This window comes from Gambusia affinis, linkage group LG02, assembly GCF_019740435.1.
Source record: "Gambusia affinis linkage group LG02, SWU_Gaff_1.0, whole genome shotgun sequence".
Taxonomy (NCBI): domain Eukaryota; kingdom Metazoa; phylum Chordata; class Actinopteri; order Cyprinodontiformes; family Poeciliidae; genus Gambusia; species Gambusia affinis.
In genome coordinates, this window is record NC_057869.1 from 18,253,316 (window position 1) to 18,272,269 (window position 18,954).

Genomic DNA, 18,954 nt, shown 5'->3' on the forward strand with positions numbered 1-18,954 from the left:
CCCTCTTTTCTCTTCCTCTCTGAGCTTTGCCCCCGACTTACACTGCCATCGCTGCACGGTTTCAGCTCCTTCCAGAAAGTCTGCATGTTGGCCAGGTCCAGCTTATTGAGGGGGATGGACACCTCCCCGATGGGGTCGTTCCTGCTGAATCGGTCGTAGTCAAGAACCTGCAGGTAGAGAGTCCTCTGAACCACCTTTTCATAGGGGAAGCCTGAGAAACAAAATGACAAGGAGCAACCATTCACGTAATGCAAAGACATGAGCAACATGTGGCGGCTGTGCCAAATACCTTCAAATAAAAATGTCTCATTCCAGTGAGGGTTTAGATTCTTCCTCTTCACTTTAGTCTCCAATTTGTGCTTCTTGTCAGGGAGTAGGTAGATTTTCACAAAAGGATCAGACGTGCCTGAAAAATCCTTAGCAGGCAAATCCTGGCCTTTGAGAATTTTGACAGTGAGAGTTGAGTCCTGAAAACTATATCCAACACTGAACTGGATGCGACCCAGTTTCTCACGCACTGGACCCTCGTGTTCGTCCTCCTCAGAACCTGGTGACAGCTGAGACATTTGAAACGCACAGTTAAATCATTAATCTTATTCATGTGGTGGAAGCTAATCTGAAGAAAAAAAAAAACACCCACAATCTGTAAAGTGTTTAAAAGATGTGAATCTTCCATTTATGACGAACGTGACCCTAACATTGTAATTGCAGAAATTATACAAGAGTGCAAATTGATAACTAGTTTAAACTTATCTGTTTTTGGTATTTGTACACTCTCTTAGTCCTCTATGAAATGCCAAGAACATATCTAACATATCACCCAAAGATGTATCTGAACTGTTAAAACTTGTTTCATTTATTCACTCTTTTGAAAGTTATTGTGTTTCCAGTATGTAATAGTGAATACCTTCTGTTGTTGTTTAAGGAAAACACCTCCAGAGAATTTCTGTAGGGCTTCATATATAGTACATACCACGTCTTGTAAAATATCAAGAGTATTATGGACTATGAATACATCAGTTTCATGTAAAAGTGGTGCAGTCAACTTGGAAGAGTTATCTAATTCCAGATCTCTGATTTTGAATGAAGCAAACTGGGGATTTTCAATCCAGCCATATTGAAAATTTCTATTAAATTCAAGTCATTCAAAAGCATTACAGCAAATATTTCCGTTTGAGAAATTCAAAAACTGGCCTTCGGTGCCAAAAGTCATTCCCCACTCCTTTTATCAAAACTTTACTATTAAATTTTTTTTCCAACAGTGGGATTACTTTTCTTCATAATTTCTTTTCACAGAGAAAACCTCAAGGATAAGTACCAACAACTATTAAAAACAAAATATCTTAAAGACATGTTGTACTCAGAAGACAGCACAAAAAGCAAGAAAATTCAAGTTTGTCTAACTTTGCTGTCAGAATGCTTTGAGGCAATAAGTCTCGAATCATTCAACACTTATTTTCTTTTTAAATGGTGTCAATGAAAAATAGATTTTCAGGTTAGCCAGCAAAGTGAAGTTTGTGGGTTGTGCAACCAAAACAAATCTTCTCTGCTGATGCCAAACAGCTGATTGTTCTACTGTATTGGGTTGTTTATTATAAGACACATTGACAATTTAACAATTTACCTACATAACTAACAAGGACCTCAGTAGTATGAGAGAGAACCCTGCACAACCATGAAAGCCTGATACCTCCTCCTCATGCAGGTCACCAGTTTGGCCTCACTATAGTATAGGATGGCATTCCCATTTTTCAAACAGCATTTGTCATAAGTAAGTCAATGTGAGTGTGTTGGTCATTCTGGCATGCACAGTATGCCCAAGCTGATCCCACAAGCTTTCATTCAGGTTGGGCAGATGGCTGCAGAAAGGCAATTCCATCTTCTCCATTTCCTATATTTGATCAGAAACCATTGCAGACAAACTTAAATTTAAACTGTTTGCTCAGCCAAAATACTTCATTCGGAATTATTGTTGAGAATATAACAGCATAGTTAGACTTCAACAGATTTTAGGCATGGTACTGACAACAGTGCAGCGCAACACCTCCTAGCTAACAGCTGCCCTGGATGTTGCTGTCTCAACTTATAATCTGTGAACAGTAAAAGGAATCTCAGAGGTGGCTCATCTTTATGGGTTTATGATGGAAATGTTCTGTGAAAGAGGCTTCCGGTTTGCGTCTGCTTCTGACTATCTTGGAGTTTGATCCCTAAGAGAGGAAATCTATGATTGCCACTTGTTGCAGAATCACATCTTTGCATTTCTCCACATTAAGAGTGTCTTCACTAAGAGAGTGCCAGACTAACTCTGCAGCTAAATACACAGATGTGGAACAATTTGAAAACAAAAATGAACAGACTGTCCACAGGTGGTACAAACTTTGATAAAGTTTTATCAAAGTTTGTACCACCATACAAAGTTTGCCATACAAACTTTGATAAAGTTTGTACCACCTGTTTCTAAGTGCCCACATTTAGAAACAGGTGGTACACCAACGTCAGAAAGCTGGGCTCTACAGCACACACATTGTGTACATTATGATTGAAAAACACACCTTAAACTCTGAACAACTGTGACGAAATGAGAGACTGAATAATTGTTGCTAAATAGATTGACGAATGGGTGATGCTGTCGGAAAGAAATCAGGACTGGAAAATTTATTCTGGTGAGGGGATAACTCAGGAAGACATTTGAAAACTTTTATATTCAATTGTGAAGTTACTTCTCTCTTTTTTTCATTGTCATGTGGAGACTTATTGTCCATAATCAGTTTGATCACTTTTAATTATGTGGTCCTCCACCCAACAGCTGGCCTAAATTAGATTTTCTACATTTGAGCACTCTCCATTCATTCACGTGGCCCTCCCATCTGTTACAGTTTTTCAAAGCACTCTCTAGGCAGTAAGCATGGGCTAGTTGCCGACAAAAAGGAATAACATTGTTTTTGGAAATTTACTACTTCAAAATGATTGAAATTTTCTATCAAATTTTTATCTCACACTCTACAAAAATGCTAAAAGATGTCAGAGAGAGTGAATGGGATTGGTGTTCTCCTATGCACCTCTTACAAAATCTGGAACAGGGCAAGTCTGTTGTAGCCCATTGGTGTTTCCACTTGCTTTCTCTGCTTTTTAGATAAAAACCAACAAAACAGAGTTTCACTGTAAATAGCTTCATTTCATACACAATAAGACTGGAAACCTTAACAGGAAGAATGCATAAAATGTTTTGATTACTGCAGATTTAGTTTTATTCTTCTTTTTGCTCTCACTGACGGGGAGGAAGACAATTTAGTTGGAACTAAGACCTGAACATACCTGTCAATAAAGTAATTGAAAATGAAGAATTTGAGACAGTGTTTTGGTCTTGAAGAGGAACAAAATAACCTGAATCTGTATTGAGTATGCACCATCACACACACACACATGCACGCACACGCACATGCACCCCAACCCTCACACACGCCTGCACGCGCGAACACATAAACACCCCCCCCCCCCCCCCCACACACACACACACACAAAAGAAATAAAATTTGAAGGACTCCATAAAAGCAATCATTGCTATCTTGGTTGTTGCTTCATGTTGTTGGTTTTTCCAAAAAAAGTTGAATATAACAAACTGAGGTTAAAAAATTAGATTTAATCCTCTGCAGATGTGCAACTGAAGGATAGCATTGCGGAGAAGACACTTTTCATGCCATACTCGCCATGGCTCTATGAGCATCACACAAAATGAAATCTTTTGTCAGCCCTTCAGTCATCCTATCCCAACACCTATCACCTGAGACGCTTCAGATGGTTCGATGTATATACAAAGTGACATCCCATGACTTCTCACACTCACTTTTTCTCTGCGGAATAAAACCTGTGTGCATATTTAGGCACTGCTTTTCCCACAACAGAAAAAAAGTCACACAAAAGGGCTCGAAAGTGCAAGAGGAAAATATTTTTAGCTTCAAAGGAGCTTTCTATAGATGCCTTTGGCAAAACTGCCCAACACAAGCGTTGTCATTAACAGCTGACAGTGTGAATTTTACAGATTCCCCATGAAACCCCCGTAATTGCAAAGTAGTCGCACCCATCTCTGACATATTCTCACAGCACCCACGTCACCGCATGTTCCTTCACAGCTAATTACCAAGCCTCTCTGAAGAAGGGACATGCCCGCCTCCCCCTCCCTGCTCTTTCTTCAGGAGGATGATTATTGCACATCTGAGTTAACACAGAAAACTCCACGGCAGGAGCAAACTGTAATGCTCCACAGGTGGGAGAGACGAGTGGGTTGAAGACAGTTCTACCTGAGAGAATGGAAGATGAAACACCTTTTGTACAACTTTCCTTCTAAAGCGTGGGCCTACATCTCCACAAACAGAATATATTATTTACTAAAAAATGAGACTTATGGCAGCTCTATTTGGCTTAGGTGTAATGCTATTAAATACAAAATCAAATAACCTTAGTGATCTGCAAACTTCGCAAAGAACGGCCAAAACATTAAATGTCTATTTTACAACCATACATTTAATTGTTTTATAAAGATTTTAGTCATCAATTTCTTCATGAGCCAAATCTCCTTGTAATATTTTAGTGTATTTTGGATCAATATTTGTTCAGGATTTCTAAAAGTTCTCAAGATCCTTTCTTAAGAATTTAGTTGATTTTCATCACTAGTGTGTCCAGCATCTGCCGGATCTGTTTTTTAAACCACTTATTTCTGCTTTACGAATCAATCATACATAATTGTCCTTAAAGCAAACAAATAAAAACCATTGTCAAGCTCTCCTTTCGTACTGAAAATAGATTATAAAAAATACATTATATGAAATGGAGATTTTAAGATCAGCTGCTTCAAAAATAAAGAATAAACTCTCAATTGTACACTCCAGCAAAATTTCATGAACAACCTGCTTATTTATATGGAATTTCTTCAACAAGCAATTATTCGAACATGACTTTATCATGGGGTACATACAAAAGCATTCTACGCTTTTTAGATTTTATTTGTAATATAAGATAATTAACTATCAGAATAATTTTCCTTCCTCATCATAATAAATATGCAGTACTTTGTGATGGTATCTCACAAAACATTCTAGAAAAATACATTGAGGTTTGTGGTTGTAGCATAATAAAGTGAAAAAGGGGTATGTATACTTTAGCAAGGCACTTTATACTGTATGCTGAAAGTTACCATAAGCACGTCACTGGTGACCGAGTTGGCTAACTCTGTGACAGAAGAGTTGGCTTCGTGGTTCTGCCCCTGGCGACGTCCAGTTTCATCTGGGGTCTGACCTCTGGGACTGCTGCCTGGTTTGTTTCCTGGAGTTCTGGTAAAGTGCACACAAAATAGACATATCCTCAAAGAGACGCCAATATTGGTCTATTGGCTAGAACCCTTTTGTCACATTCTTCTAAGTTCCTTCTGTGTTTTTCTTGATGCACACTTTTAAATGTAGCATCGATGAAGTGAAAATGTAAATTTGACAGCAAAATTGCACAGTTTTACAACTTAATCACTTTTTTGTCCAATATTAAATTCAAACACTTTGGTCTTAATTATCAAAATTACATTTGTTTATTGTGCGACAGATGGCGTATACACTGGAGAGGTCATCTCCGAATCACGCAAAACAATAAACTATGTCTTTTAACACTCGGTCAGTTTAACCCCAGGCATTTATCAATTAAACTTTCATACATTGCTATGAGGCTATAATGCATCTGATGAAAAAGTCAACACACACACACAAAAAAAGAAAACTGTATAAAAGAGATTCAAACCAAAGACCTATTGGCTACGAAGCAGCAACTAATGCAACGTGAAAGAGAGCAAAGATGCAAAATGTTAAATCTTTACCACTGTAACATTTCTACTATTGTTTAGCAGCACATATTCTTTCAACCTAATGTAACAAAGAAAACTAAGCAACCGAAAGTGGAAGAGTGGAAACAGTGTGTGCTGCTAATTTCTACCCAAATACTACTAAAGTCATGTTGCACTTTTCCAACATCACTTTTCAAAACATGTTGATAAGATTATATATGTTATAATATCATATGCTATGCATTTATTATTGAACCCTCCCGCAGTCTTAGAGTTGCAAATGCAATGGTCAGACAGTGAGGAAGCGGGGAGGTGTGTCCCGTAAGACTGTCAATTTCTGAAACCACACCAAACAAGCATCAAAGCATATGTGGGGTCAATGCAAAGCCACCAGACTGTGCAAAGAGTAAAAGTTTTGTGACGCCATCTCTTAAGATCGTGGTAGGGTTAAAAGACAGTTCTACCTTCAAAAACAGTATATACTGTGCATCACTCAGAGTAGTCTTTAAGCAAAAATGAATGTTGAGATGCCATATTGGATGTCAAAATAAAGATTTGCTAAAATCTTTTGTTCTTGATTTACTAGCTCTTTTTGTATCTCAGGTCTGCAAACGCATAAATGTGATTGTTCTTCATTAAAATAAAACATTGTAATTCTTTTAAGATGAAAGAAAGAATCACAGTGTCAAGTGTCAAGACTTCTTTAAATGTTTATCTATGGAAAACAAAAACTCCCTTTGTTTTGTCTGTAAACACAAGGGCTTTGTAATTTAGAAGAAAAATCAAGATATACCAGATAACTGAGAAAAAGTGAAGTAAAAGATCTGCTAAAACTCGAGGGACCAATCAGCACAACAAATTGAGGTTATTTACAATAACTGATGTGAGACCGAGACATCAATGGAAACCCTTAATAACACACAAAACAGAGTAAGGGATAAATTAAGGTAAGAGTAAGACACGGATAAAATCCAACAAACAGAACCAAATTTTGTTTGATTAAAGAGTCAGATATTTTAAAGCCAAGAAAAGGAAGAGATCCGATATGTTTTATGGGCACACAGAACAGAGAGACGATGGGGCGGGAGGGGCAAGAGACAGACAGGGATTTTGTTGCAAAGAGACAAGCAGAAGTAGAGCGACACTGAATGAGGAAGAGAAAGGATGCGGCGTGGAAGAGAAAAGAATGGATTCGTCACTCTGCGTAGATTTCCTGTGATCTGCGGGTCAGAGTACGAACAATGCGGGAATGACTCAATTCGAATCGCAAGCTCTCTGTTTCATGGCGCTGTCAAATACAGCTTTCCTCAGCAGGTGTTTATTAATGTAGACATCTGAAACAATGCCGAATCTTTTCTTCAGCAGGTCAACATGATGCTAATTTTAGTTTCTAATATCAACCCCTAACACATCAAGGAACAGCGTGTGTCCCAAAAATAACTCCATGGTTTATTTGTGTTCTAAACACTGTGGTGGAAGGGTAAACTGTAATTTAATGCATTCACTTAATTAAAGTAGCTTGAAATCTAAGATAGTTATGCCAGTTTACAATAACTGTAAGATACATGCCCAAGAAATATGTCACTGTGTGTGATTAAATATGCATATAAAGTGCAGTGAATTGAAGGTACATGTTACCTGAGGGAATTGTGACAAAATATGATGTTATGGGATTATTTCTGGTGTGAGAAAAGGTAATGTTGATGTTTATTTCTATGATGGAATATGTCTACATAGATTATATATACAGTAAATTACTGAAATATAAATTGGGGTGTATTGACAGTTAAATGAGCTGATTTGTTCAATAAATAAGCTGAGAGAAATTGGAGTAACACAGACTGTCTCCCATGTGCTCATTTACATGCTGTTTTTCAGCTTCATCTGCTGCTGACGGGTCCGGGACCCTGGTACCCATTACAATATGATATGATATGATATGATATGATATGATATGATATGATATGATATGATATGATATGATGCTTTGTAGTGAATCAGAATAGCTGACTCCCATTGGGCTGGCTCCACACTTTTCCTTTAGTTGTTCTGTTCTCACTCTCTGTGGCTCCTCCCAGCTCATGACAGAACTTTGCTTTGATTGGCAGCATGGCTGCCTTGTGGCCAATCACATGCGAGGACATGGGATCATAGTATTATGTGGAAACAAAGAGGGGGGACAGACAGTCAGGTCGTGAAGCTGCCCCTTTATTCAGCAGTGAATTGGACATAGTTTGGTTCATTTTCTGATATGGTTCTGTTCATTTGTGTATGTGTTAAACAAAAATAAAATGCTTGTTTAAATTATTACACAAAACTAATAACGATGGCTTTTTAAAAAAGAAATACATAAAATTGGGCAAGTACAAGACTTCTTATAAAAACACTTAATGCAAGTGGACTTATTAATATTCAAACCATTCATACTTTCCACATTAAGATGAAATATGAGGCAACAGATGATAATAAATTAAGAGCCGTTTGGGAGTCGTTGCGTGTCTCAAGAGCTAGCTCTCTGAAACGGGTCAAACTTCCCATTGACATTATCACCTAATTTGTTAACATACAAACTTAAAATCATCCCATTTCTATAACCATGCAGTGATATTGTAAAAAAGATGTTAATTTGTTACCTGTGACTCATTACCAGCCTGCTGCTTCACACACTTCACACACATATTGATTCTCTAATGAGAACAAAACTTTGGAGTTAAGCTTAATGCAGTGATGATGAGTTATATTATTATTATTATTATTATTATTATTATTATTATTATTATTATTATTATTATTATTATTATTATTATTATTATTATTATTATTATTATTATTTATCATATTACACAATGCTTGTTGTATAATAATTACAGGGCAATTCTTGTGATATATTTAGTGCTCTTTACACCAAACCAATTGCAGCTCAGCCACATGACCGAGGCTCTCTTTACTTTGATTATACAGTAGATAATACATGCCTGTCAGATGGGTCTCTGCTGCATGCACTGCAAATGCTTCACTGTCGAAGGGTCTGGCTTTGTGAACGCCTTCATAAAGACCTTCTGAATCAAGGATCAACCTTTTAAAATCACAGCTGGGCTGTTTTACTTAGATTTGCTTTGCAGATCTAGTTTTCATTTTACTGTTAAAATTTAAATCTGTGACTCACATTATCTAGGTCATGCAAAGCCCAGGTTGCTGTGCTGCTATCACTGAGAAAAGTCTGTGTTTATCAGGTGTAAAAAAATATAACATTTGTGTCTAGTGAAAATATTGCCCTAATATGCAAAAAAAAATTTGCATCTTGGGGCAAGAAAGTATGGTCTCAGCGTATTACAGTTTCAACACAGATTAGCATTCTATGATGTTGATTGAAGACAAAGACCTGCCAAAGCTTTGTCTTTAAAGGTTGACTTTAAACAACATATGTTGACACGCTAACAACCTCTGGAGAGACTAGGGATGGTAATTGGATGAGTTCCTTCATGTACGCATGTATAGATGTTTAAACATATACTCAGGATCAGAATTAACATAGTTTCATACAGGAAAGTGGTGCTGCACCCCCCACGCCACCATTAACACACAATTTAGACATGAAATGCTGTTGTGGAAAAAGAATAAATTTACTTTGACTACTCAAAATTTATTCAGCTAGAAAAGGTGAATGTAAATGTAACTTAATACATGTTTGAAAACAGAGGATAAGTGTCTAAACCTGTGGGTTGCCCCTTCTTGCCTGCCAGAGACAATTTCATCTAAAGCACAACACCAGTTACATAATTCATCCTTCAGAGGTTGTTGTAGCCATGACTACGAAAGAGTGTGCTCCCTCTTAAGGTTGTACTCCCGACCATCATACATTTTTCACAGGGTTTCAGTAACGATGGAAACAGGAGCCTCCAAAATAGGCCAGCAGAATCCAAGAAAGTTCAATATAGAGGGCAACATATTGAAAATAGCACGCAGCCCTAAAGGCGAAGGGAGCGAGCATTCATAGAGGCTTTTGAAACACACTCTTTAACTTCCCCATGGCTGCACTCCTCCAACACGGTGTGAAAACATCTCTTCATGCACGCCAAAGTGTGAGTATGCGCTTATGCTGCAAATGGCTGATTTGTAAATGTCAAAAAGAGAAGTGCAAGATAACCTCCAGTCATGACACTCAACAGGCTAAAACAGGAATGAGCACCCATAGAGCTTCCTTTCCCTCCTGCTAAATCAATCTCGGCAATCTGACTGAAACAAACTTTGCTGTTATTTAACACTTAGCCTTTTTAATGGCAGGGAAATGTAATTAAACTGCCAGCAAGTCTTTAAAACAAAACAAATAGGTGCACCCACACAGAGGCAAGCAATCTCTTGAGGGGTCAATAGGAATGAGCCTGAAGAAACTGCCCCTTCAATCTGACATGAGGGAAGCGCAGAAACCCTGACTTCTAACCTCCTGGCCTCAATTTGAGTTGAAAGCCATCTTCTGTGTAATTGGACAAAGCAGGTCATTACACCCCGAAGGACAATGCAGAGACATCTTATCTTCTTCTATGTTCCATGTCTATTGTCTGCTGCCCAGTGTTGATTAACTGAGACTGAATAAATGAAAGAAACATGCATCATTCATCAAGCTGTAATAGATGTGGATCATAGATGTTATTTCTGTACAAAAAGTCTGGGTTGGAAATTATGTCTGTTAGTAAAGAGTACAATCACAAGAACAGAGAAGGCAAAGCAACATAGTCTGAGAAGTATGTTCATGCATTTTGGAAGCTTGGGAATGGCCTTTAGTTTTTCCCCATCTGTGAAGCGATTACAACCAATGAAGGATAGAAAATGACATTGACCAAATAATTCCTGTTTTAGGTCAGCTGGATTACAAAAGTAATTTATATTTGCTAAATCCCAGAATAATTAAACTTTTAGGTGACTTTTTTTTATAATCAAACATTTCTGTATACAAAGACAGTTATGCTTCTTAGCAATTTTTCAAAATCTAGATGATGAAAAGGTCATAGATTTTTAACCTTCTAAAATGCTAATTTACAACATCTTGTAAATTAGAAGTACACCTTTGGTTGTGTTCACCTCAAACATACTGGTTCCTTCTGTGGAAAAAGAAGTAAGGGAAACTGGTAAAATGGAATAAAACCGCATTTTTTGACGATGATCTTGCGTTTCTGTACTATCAGGGATCAAAGTGGACTAAAAACAGTCGGCTACTGCATGCTTTGTGGCCTGGTCTGCTTGAACAGTTTGAAGCAGCAATAAGGCAGAAACAACATAAAATACATTATAGAAAAGCTTAAATTGATCAGCGTAAGCTAATATATTTGCCCAGAACACAACCTCTTAATGTGAATGGGGTCTCAAAGTACTGGGTGAGTTTAGCTGTTTGGTGCCACCACCTTTCTGCCACCATATCCCTTCAATTTCTTGATGATGGATTTCGCTGAAATGCACAGGATGTTCAGCACTTCAGAAATTTTCTCGTATCCATCTCGTAGCGTAACCGTATGCTTTTTATTAAGCTTTTCTCTTGGAGCAGACCTGGGCCTTAGAGCATCCCTGTCCGGCCCGCGTCCCCCCAGTCAAAACAAAACACCGTATTTTCGTGTGCATGCGACACAGCTGTCTTTTATTTTGAAAGGGCTTGACGCACCGTTTATGAATGCACGTACGTAAATGCTAACGCACAGCAACAGGTGATGCTAGTAGCCGAATACACGATCCCCACAAAATGTAATCTCACGGTAAAAAAAGAAAAGTTGATTCCGAATTCTGCATTTTTAACAAGGCATGGACAGCGAAATATTTCTTTATTGAAGTCAAAGGCAAGGCCGTGTGTTTAGTTTGTGGTGCGCAGGTGGCTGTGTTAAAGGAGTATAATATCCACCGTCACTACGTGACCAAACACAGAAGAGATACAAGAACTTTTCAGAGAAAGAGCACGTCGCTGAGTCGTCTGTACTGTAGAGCTGTTGCAAGCTCAACAAACACTTTTTACAAAACGCCTGGCATCTAGAGGAGCTGCAGTCAAGGCAAGTTTTGTCATATCCCACAAGATTGCTAGGAAGAGCAAACCTTTCTCTGACGGAGAGTATATTAAGCAGTGCTTGGTGGACTCGTCAGCGCTAATATGTCCTGAGAAAAAAGACGCTTTGAGAACATCTCCCTCTCCCGCCGCAAACGTAACGAGAAGGGTTGAGGACATCGCGACGAAGCTGGTGCTGCAACTGAAAGACAGCGTGAATGATTTTGAGTATTTTTCCCTGGCTTTGGATGAGAGCTGGGACATACGGGACACTGCCCAGCTGCTCATCTTCGTGCGCGGGATCAATGCAGAATTCAGCATCTCGGAGAAGCTGGCAGGCATGCGGTCAATGAAAGGGACAACAACAGGGAGTGAGCTCTTAGTAGAGGTAAATGCGTGTCTGGAAAGCTTGGGTCTGAACTGGGACAAACTGGTGGGCGTGACAACAGATGGGTGTCCAAATCTCACAGGAAAAAAAGTTGGTTTATTAAAGAGAATCCAGGACAAACTGGCAGGAAAGAACCCTGAGCAGAAATTAACTTTGTTTCATTGTATTATGCATCAAGAAGTGTTGTGTAAGTCAGTGTTAAAAATGAATCATGTGGTTGATGTCGTAACTAAAACAGTTAATTTCATCAGAGCAAGGGCACTAACCCATAGACAGTTTGTTTCACTTTTAGAGGAAACTGAGACTGATCACCAGGACCTAAGCTACCATACAGCAGTCAGGTGGCTCAGTCTGGGAAAAGTGCTGAAAAGCTTCTGGGACCTGAGAGAGGAGATTCAGGAGTTCTCTGTGAGGAAGGGGCACGGCATCCCTCAGCTTGCAGAGACAGACTGGCTGGCAGATCTTGGTTTTACTGTTGATGTGACTGCTCAGATGAATGAACTAAATGTCAAACTGCAGAGCAAGGGTCTTTTTGTGTATGAAATGTACAGTGCAGTCAAAGCCTTCTGTGGGAAGTTGCAGCTTCTGCCAAGCCAAATCAAGGCTAATAATCTCACTCATCTGCCAACACTGAAGCAAGCCACCCCAGCAGCAGATCAGCTCCAGAGGTTCTCATCCATGTTAGAAGCACTTCATGCTGAGTTTTCAAGGCGATTTCAAGACTTCAAAGCTGTTGAGAGTGAAATGCAAATGGTGTCTTCTCCCTTCACTTGCAGTGTAGATAATGCATCCAGTGATGTTCAGATGGAGCTCATTGACTTGCAGTCTGACACACTTCTGGCAGAGCGCTTTGGCTCAGTCCCACTGCTCGAGTTTTACTCTAGGGTGACCAAACGTCCGTATTTCCCAGGACATGGTATTTCACGTCCTGTCCCGGACGTCCCGGGATATTTTTAGAAAGTGAGGAAATGTCCTGTTTTTTTGTGGTGTCCCCCCAGCCCCCCGTCCAACGTGTCGTGGTGTCGCCATGTGTGTGTACCTCTTTAAGTTTCTGCTGTATTTAAAGTACTTGTTTTCCCATTCATTTGCATCTGATTGGAGGTACTTTTGTGTTAGTCCTTCAAGTTGCAGCACTGCAGGTTCGTCAGGCTTTTTCCAACACTTAAAACCATTTATTGCTCATATATGCAGTTAATCAGTTGATTAATATAACACACACCATTTCAATTGTGGAGAGATTAAAAAGTTAAAAATAAATTCAGATGTGATGATATTTTTTTAAACTATTAATTTGATAGTATTAATTCTCACTTCAGCCAAACCACAAATTAATTTTTATTAATATTTAGTGAATATTCTTCTTAACAAAAGAATATGATTTAAATATTTTATTACAACAAGAGGTATGAGAAAATGAATAATGAGTCAAGATTAAATTTGAGTCATTGCTGGATCGCTGAATTGCTGAATAAATAAATGGAAAAAAAAAAAAAAACACCTGCTCAAAGTCTAACAATCACCTGTAGCCACAGAATACTCGTAAAAAGTCAAGACACTGAAAATTTGAATTCAAAAAGTCACACCAAAATCATTGGCATACTCTACCTTGGAATAAAATTATTCATATGGACTTGTAATAGCAAATATTGTGCTTAATGCTTGGCTTCAACCAGGAGAATAGTTTAAAATTAATGTAGGCCTTCTTATGAGTGATGTCGGATAATTGAACTAAACTGTTTAGAAAATAAAGCATTCTCATTCCAAACTTTAATCAAAATGCTTATCACGACATGAATCTTGCTGCAACATCACATTTACTTTATGGCATCTCATTTCTACTTTTAATGGTTAGCAATGAAGGAGTCTGGCCAGACCGACAGTCATCTACACTGATAGAGATGCACTGATGTGACATTGTTTCCATCACAGCACCAGTCAACACCCTCAGGAAAACTGGGATTAAATGAATAGTGATGGTGGAAAGGGAAATGGGAGAGAAAACTGGCATAACAACAAAGAGAATAAGAAGGTAGGTTCTTATGCTATTAGATAAACCAGAGATGGGAGAGAGAATAAGAAATGGTGGCGATGGAGGATTGAAGAGATGAGGATGCCAGGTGGAATCTAAAGGGAAAAATGTTGAGGGGGGTTTCGAAAAACAGACCACAGAGAGGGAAGAATAAGAGTGAATGGTTGGGTGAAAACCTGAAGTATGAACTGAACCAGCAGGACCAGGGTAGGAATGTGTCTCCCTAAACATTCTGTATCTGGGTCTTGCTGATCATACAGTCGCCCTAGGAGACCACAAAAATGCAATATTGGTCCCATGTCTTTTGATGGATGAGGCCCAGGTTTCAATGTCAGAGCAGTCAGCGCTCCCCTTCAGCGGGGACAAATCACTGAGCCTCCTCCCCCTCCTCAGAACGGCAGCTAATACAACTAATGGAGCCATCTACGAAGATGGACCGGCCAGGTGCTGCTGGAACGAACTCCCCCTGTCCTGTTTTCAAAGATTTATCCACTGGGCGTAGCTTTCTTTTTCTTTTTTTTTTTTTTGTAGATTTATGCATAAAGCACAACATAAAATGTCCCCTCTCCTTTTGTAAAAATTCAAAACAAAATCAATAACATTTGATTACTGACATCAAGAGCTGATCACTGTCACCTTCAGCCCCACCTCTTTCATGACCTGCATTAAATCAACTCTGTGACCAAGGCAGCAGCAGAAGGAATTGTGAATGAGGTGCAGTTGGATTTTTGACAGTTTTTCTTTTTCCAAAAGATCCTCCTTTGTGCTGACCTACATCTCTTTTTTTCCCCCTTCCAATCATCTTCCCTCTCAGGCCACCACTGGTTCTGAAGACTACAGTAGAGACTGATGGCTGGCAGCCCAGAGAGTTATTATGGTGAGACTCTGTGATTGCTGCCTAAGACTAACTTTGGAACGAGTCGACTTTCCAAATATGTCAGCTGATATACGGTGACTACTTCCTGCTTGGTCTATAACATACTGTGTTACAATGTGCAACTCCGCACACTATTGTCAAATAAAACTATAGTTAAGACGAAATAACATCAACGCATTAAAATATATGTGCAGCTGAAGGGACTGGTCTGAATTTGTTTATTCTAATCTATGTGTAAAAACACTTTCCTGTTGATCCACTGAATGACAGTGTGGAAACCTAAACTCCCACACACTGTCAGCACTCACTGTCAAATGACTATTTATAATTTCAGGCCATGTTGGGCTACAGTGCAAGCAGCAAACACAACACTGACAGATCATTATAACCTGGAGGGTGTTTTTTTTATTTTTGATTTTTCTGCGAAGCAATTTAAATAAATATTTGCTATGTGTGAGGACATTTTAAAGCATCTGGATCAAACAAATGTTTATGGCACATATTTTATTTCTATTGTCTGTAGCTCTGTGCTCAGACACCTTAAGCAGCTGCTGACCTCCTAAGAGCAAATATGAGCCTTGTGATTGTAATTTTTTAAGATTTTTCTCCATGCAAAAATTCTCAGGGTGATTAAGATGGATATCATTGCACAGCTTTCATCCTTTTTATAATTTTCAACAGTACCAGAAATAGTTTGGCAGCTTGCAAGTCAGCTGACTGAGAAAAATAAAAATAAAATAAAATAAAAATTGGGGTTGTGTTCAGCCCTTATTATTATATCAATTCAAAACAATATAAGTGCAATATTTATTTTGTTTCAACTTTGATGATTATGGTTTACAGATAAAACTTCAAATTTATTGTCTAATACATTAAAATATTGTGAAATCTTAAATGTGTCACTGGTCCAACACACCTGCATCAAATGGCAGAATTACTCAAGTCAAGTTCCCATGAGTCCTTCTAATGCCCTCATCATTTGACAAGTGTTGAAGCGGACACATTCAATAGTTAGGGGACATTGGCCCTCAAGATCTGGATTTGACAGCCCCCGTTCTAAAGGCTCTCTCAGGCTGGGTCAGCAGGACACAAACATCCAAAAATTAAAAGAAGTTTTGTTACCTCAGTCTCAATCCACTGTAAACCCAAACATGTTTACAAGCACCTTAGTGACATTAGGTTGATAAGGTTCAAGAGAATGGGCCGTTCGAAATGACTGCAAGTGAAATTTTGCAGTCATTGTCAGGTAAAACATTACTGGTTTACACAGAATCAAACTAAACAGAAATGTTTCACATTGGAAAGCATCACATGTCTTCACAGCTTTTACAACCTCATTGTTCAAAGGTGGGTTGTCTGGGGCCAGTGAACTCTTTTGGGTTTATTCATATTTATTTCCCTGTTGCATCTCTGTGTGCGGTGCATCCCTGAGCTCATTAAGATGCAGCTCTGGCGTGCAAAGGCAGCTTTCTGAGACGATAATAACAAAAACAGCCACCATCGTTATCTGCAGGTGGGTGATTATGTGTGGCTTTGTCCAGTCCACCACAGTGTCTCACATGGACTTACTTAACGTGAAACTGCATATCACAGATTAGAGGACCCATTAACAGAGTTAGAGGATGGAGAGAGGATCTTCTGCATGTTATATTTAGGATTTTTATTATTTTTTTTGTGATCAAAGACATAGTCCAGATGTCAACCATTTTAGATTTTACATTACAGAGAATCCTGCAAAAATAAGAATGGAAAACAACTCCTCCAGTGGGGAATAGTCACTGACAAGACACAGCTGAGCAACTCCGCACCAAAACTTAGATACAAATCAAATAGTGGAAAACCAGAGCCCATCATGTGCTGGTGTCAAAATGAAACACAATTTGACACAGTTTCACATTTAAGCTGACCATATTTGTGCACAGGTTAGCTACAGTATTTGTTTTCTATAAAAGAACAAGCTATAGATTGTTCCCTTCAGATGGAAACTTGAATAAATTCTAACTTCTTGGGTAAACTGTTCTTTGAAAAAAAGCCATCACACCTGCAATCCCATAAATGTCAACATCTGACCACAGAAGTGTGACGATGTTTAGTATACACCCGACAGCTTAATTTTAATCAAGACAAAATATCTGAGCCTCACAACTGCTTAAGATCTGTCAATAAAGCAATGCAATGAAAAAAATTCAACATTATATTTCTATTTTAAACATCATAATGAGACAATTAGTCATGGTTTTGGTGAAACAACAGTCAATGCAATGATTCTATTGAATATTTTTCAAAATGGCACAACTTGTTGACAAGTCCAAGTTTCTCTTTTGACTTCTGAGGTTGTGTTTTTATTTCATTTGGATCTGCCCAGTAGGCTTCGCGCTAAAAACTAGTGTCAACACAACTTTTCCTGCAGATAAAAGTCTATGCTAACTTCATAGATTTTTACGACGTGTGTATATATTTTTGTCACTTGAAAAGGTCAACAGAAAACAAAACTCACTACCAGGCATAAAAGTAATATAAAAAAAAAAGTAACTCAGGGAGTGAAGCTCAGAAAGAAGAACGGGAAAACAAAACAAGAACCAAACCAAAGTTTTTATGTGTTAAAACAGCATGTTAAAATGTACATAAGCTAAATAAGAATGTACACTTATTGAATACAGTAGACTAAGTGCATTGTTAAGCAAAATCTTTGATAAATGAGGTGTAATTAAGAAGAAGTGACGTGAAGTGATAATGTACTGTATAAATGCATTCCTGACAAATGTTAAAAATATACTAGTAGCATTAAATTAAGTGAGGCACTATCACCTCAAAGTGTATTGGAATCTCTGTTAAATGCAGAGATTACATTTTAAGAAATACAGGTGTGTCACCAAATTAAGGTTAAGATTAAAATTATAGCTTCAAAAAAGTATGAAAATGTGCATAATTTCCTGTTATGTGGCTTAGTCCATAAGCCACATAACAGTGTAAAAAAGCAGAGTAAGCTTATTTAGCAAGGGGAAATATTCATTAATATTTACTAATATTAATATTCCCCCGTAATTTGTTTCATACCACTAATTAGCTTTGTAGCTGTAATGTTGAGAAGACAATGAAGTTAGACTAATATGTTCATGTTAACGGGGGATGAATTGAGTCAGCACACTGTGAAAGAGATAACTCATAATGAACTTCCTAAAGTTATTGCCGATTCCGTGCGGCTCATCTGAGATCCACAGAGATTTTAACCTTTTATAACTCAGAGCAGCCCACGCATTCACTGTTTTGTTTCAGGCTCACAGTTTTCATCGACATAGTTTCCAGCTGGAGAAAAAACCAAGATTCACAGTTGTTATTGTGAGATATCTTTTCTGCAGAGAGCTCACAAAGAAGCAAGACGTTTGCAAATTATAATAGATCTAAATTTAGCTTTCATCATGCAACATGTCCATATCCAGCTTGTTTATTTCTTATTTATGTATAAACCTTATCACTTTATTTATCTGCTATCTGTTTTTTTTTTTTTAGGTTTTTCAGGTGAAAATATATATGGCAAAAGTTTTGCCTCGAACCTCCAGTTTTGAGCCTATTTTTGTCTTGAAGCATAATTCGTCTAGAGAACTGGAGGCAAATGATTTTCCTTCATCCTCTCTCTGTGTGGCTGTCTGACAGCTTCTTGTTTTGTCACACATAATCTTGGCCGAATCATCCCATTGCATCTTGCTCAGTCGTGCTGAAGGCTTTCTGACAACAGCCAGGAGCAGACCAGCAGACAGAAACGCAGCTCGAAAAATAACTACAGAGACAAAGGGAGGAGAAGGACAGATAG

General features: G+C 38.3%; 1 protein-coding gene across 3 annotated transcripts in view; it reads right to left on the reverse strand.

The window, feature by feature from the left end:
• syt7b (synaptotagmin VIIb) overlaps nucleotides 1-18,954 on the reverse strand; it is a 100,672-nt gene that overhangs the window by 5,570 nt on the left and 76,148 nt on the right. For all 3 annotated transcript variants that reach the window (XM_044100285.1, XM_044100270.1, XM_044100277.1), the window contains 3 exons: nucleotides 5,192-5,327; nucleotides 290-557; nucleotides 42-211 (listed from right to left, as the gene is read on the reverse strand). In XM_044100285.1, coding sequence (XP_043956220.1) covers nucleotides 42-211; nucleotides 290-557; nucleotides 5,192-5,327 — 574 coding nt within the window. The remainder of the gene's footprint in view (nucleotides 1-41; nucleotides 212-289; nucleotides 558-5,191; nucleotides 5,328-18,954) is intronic.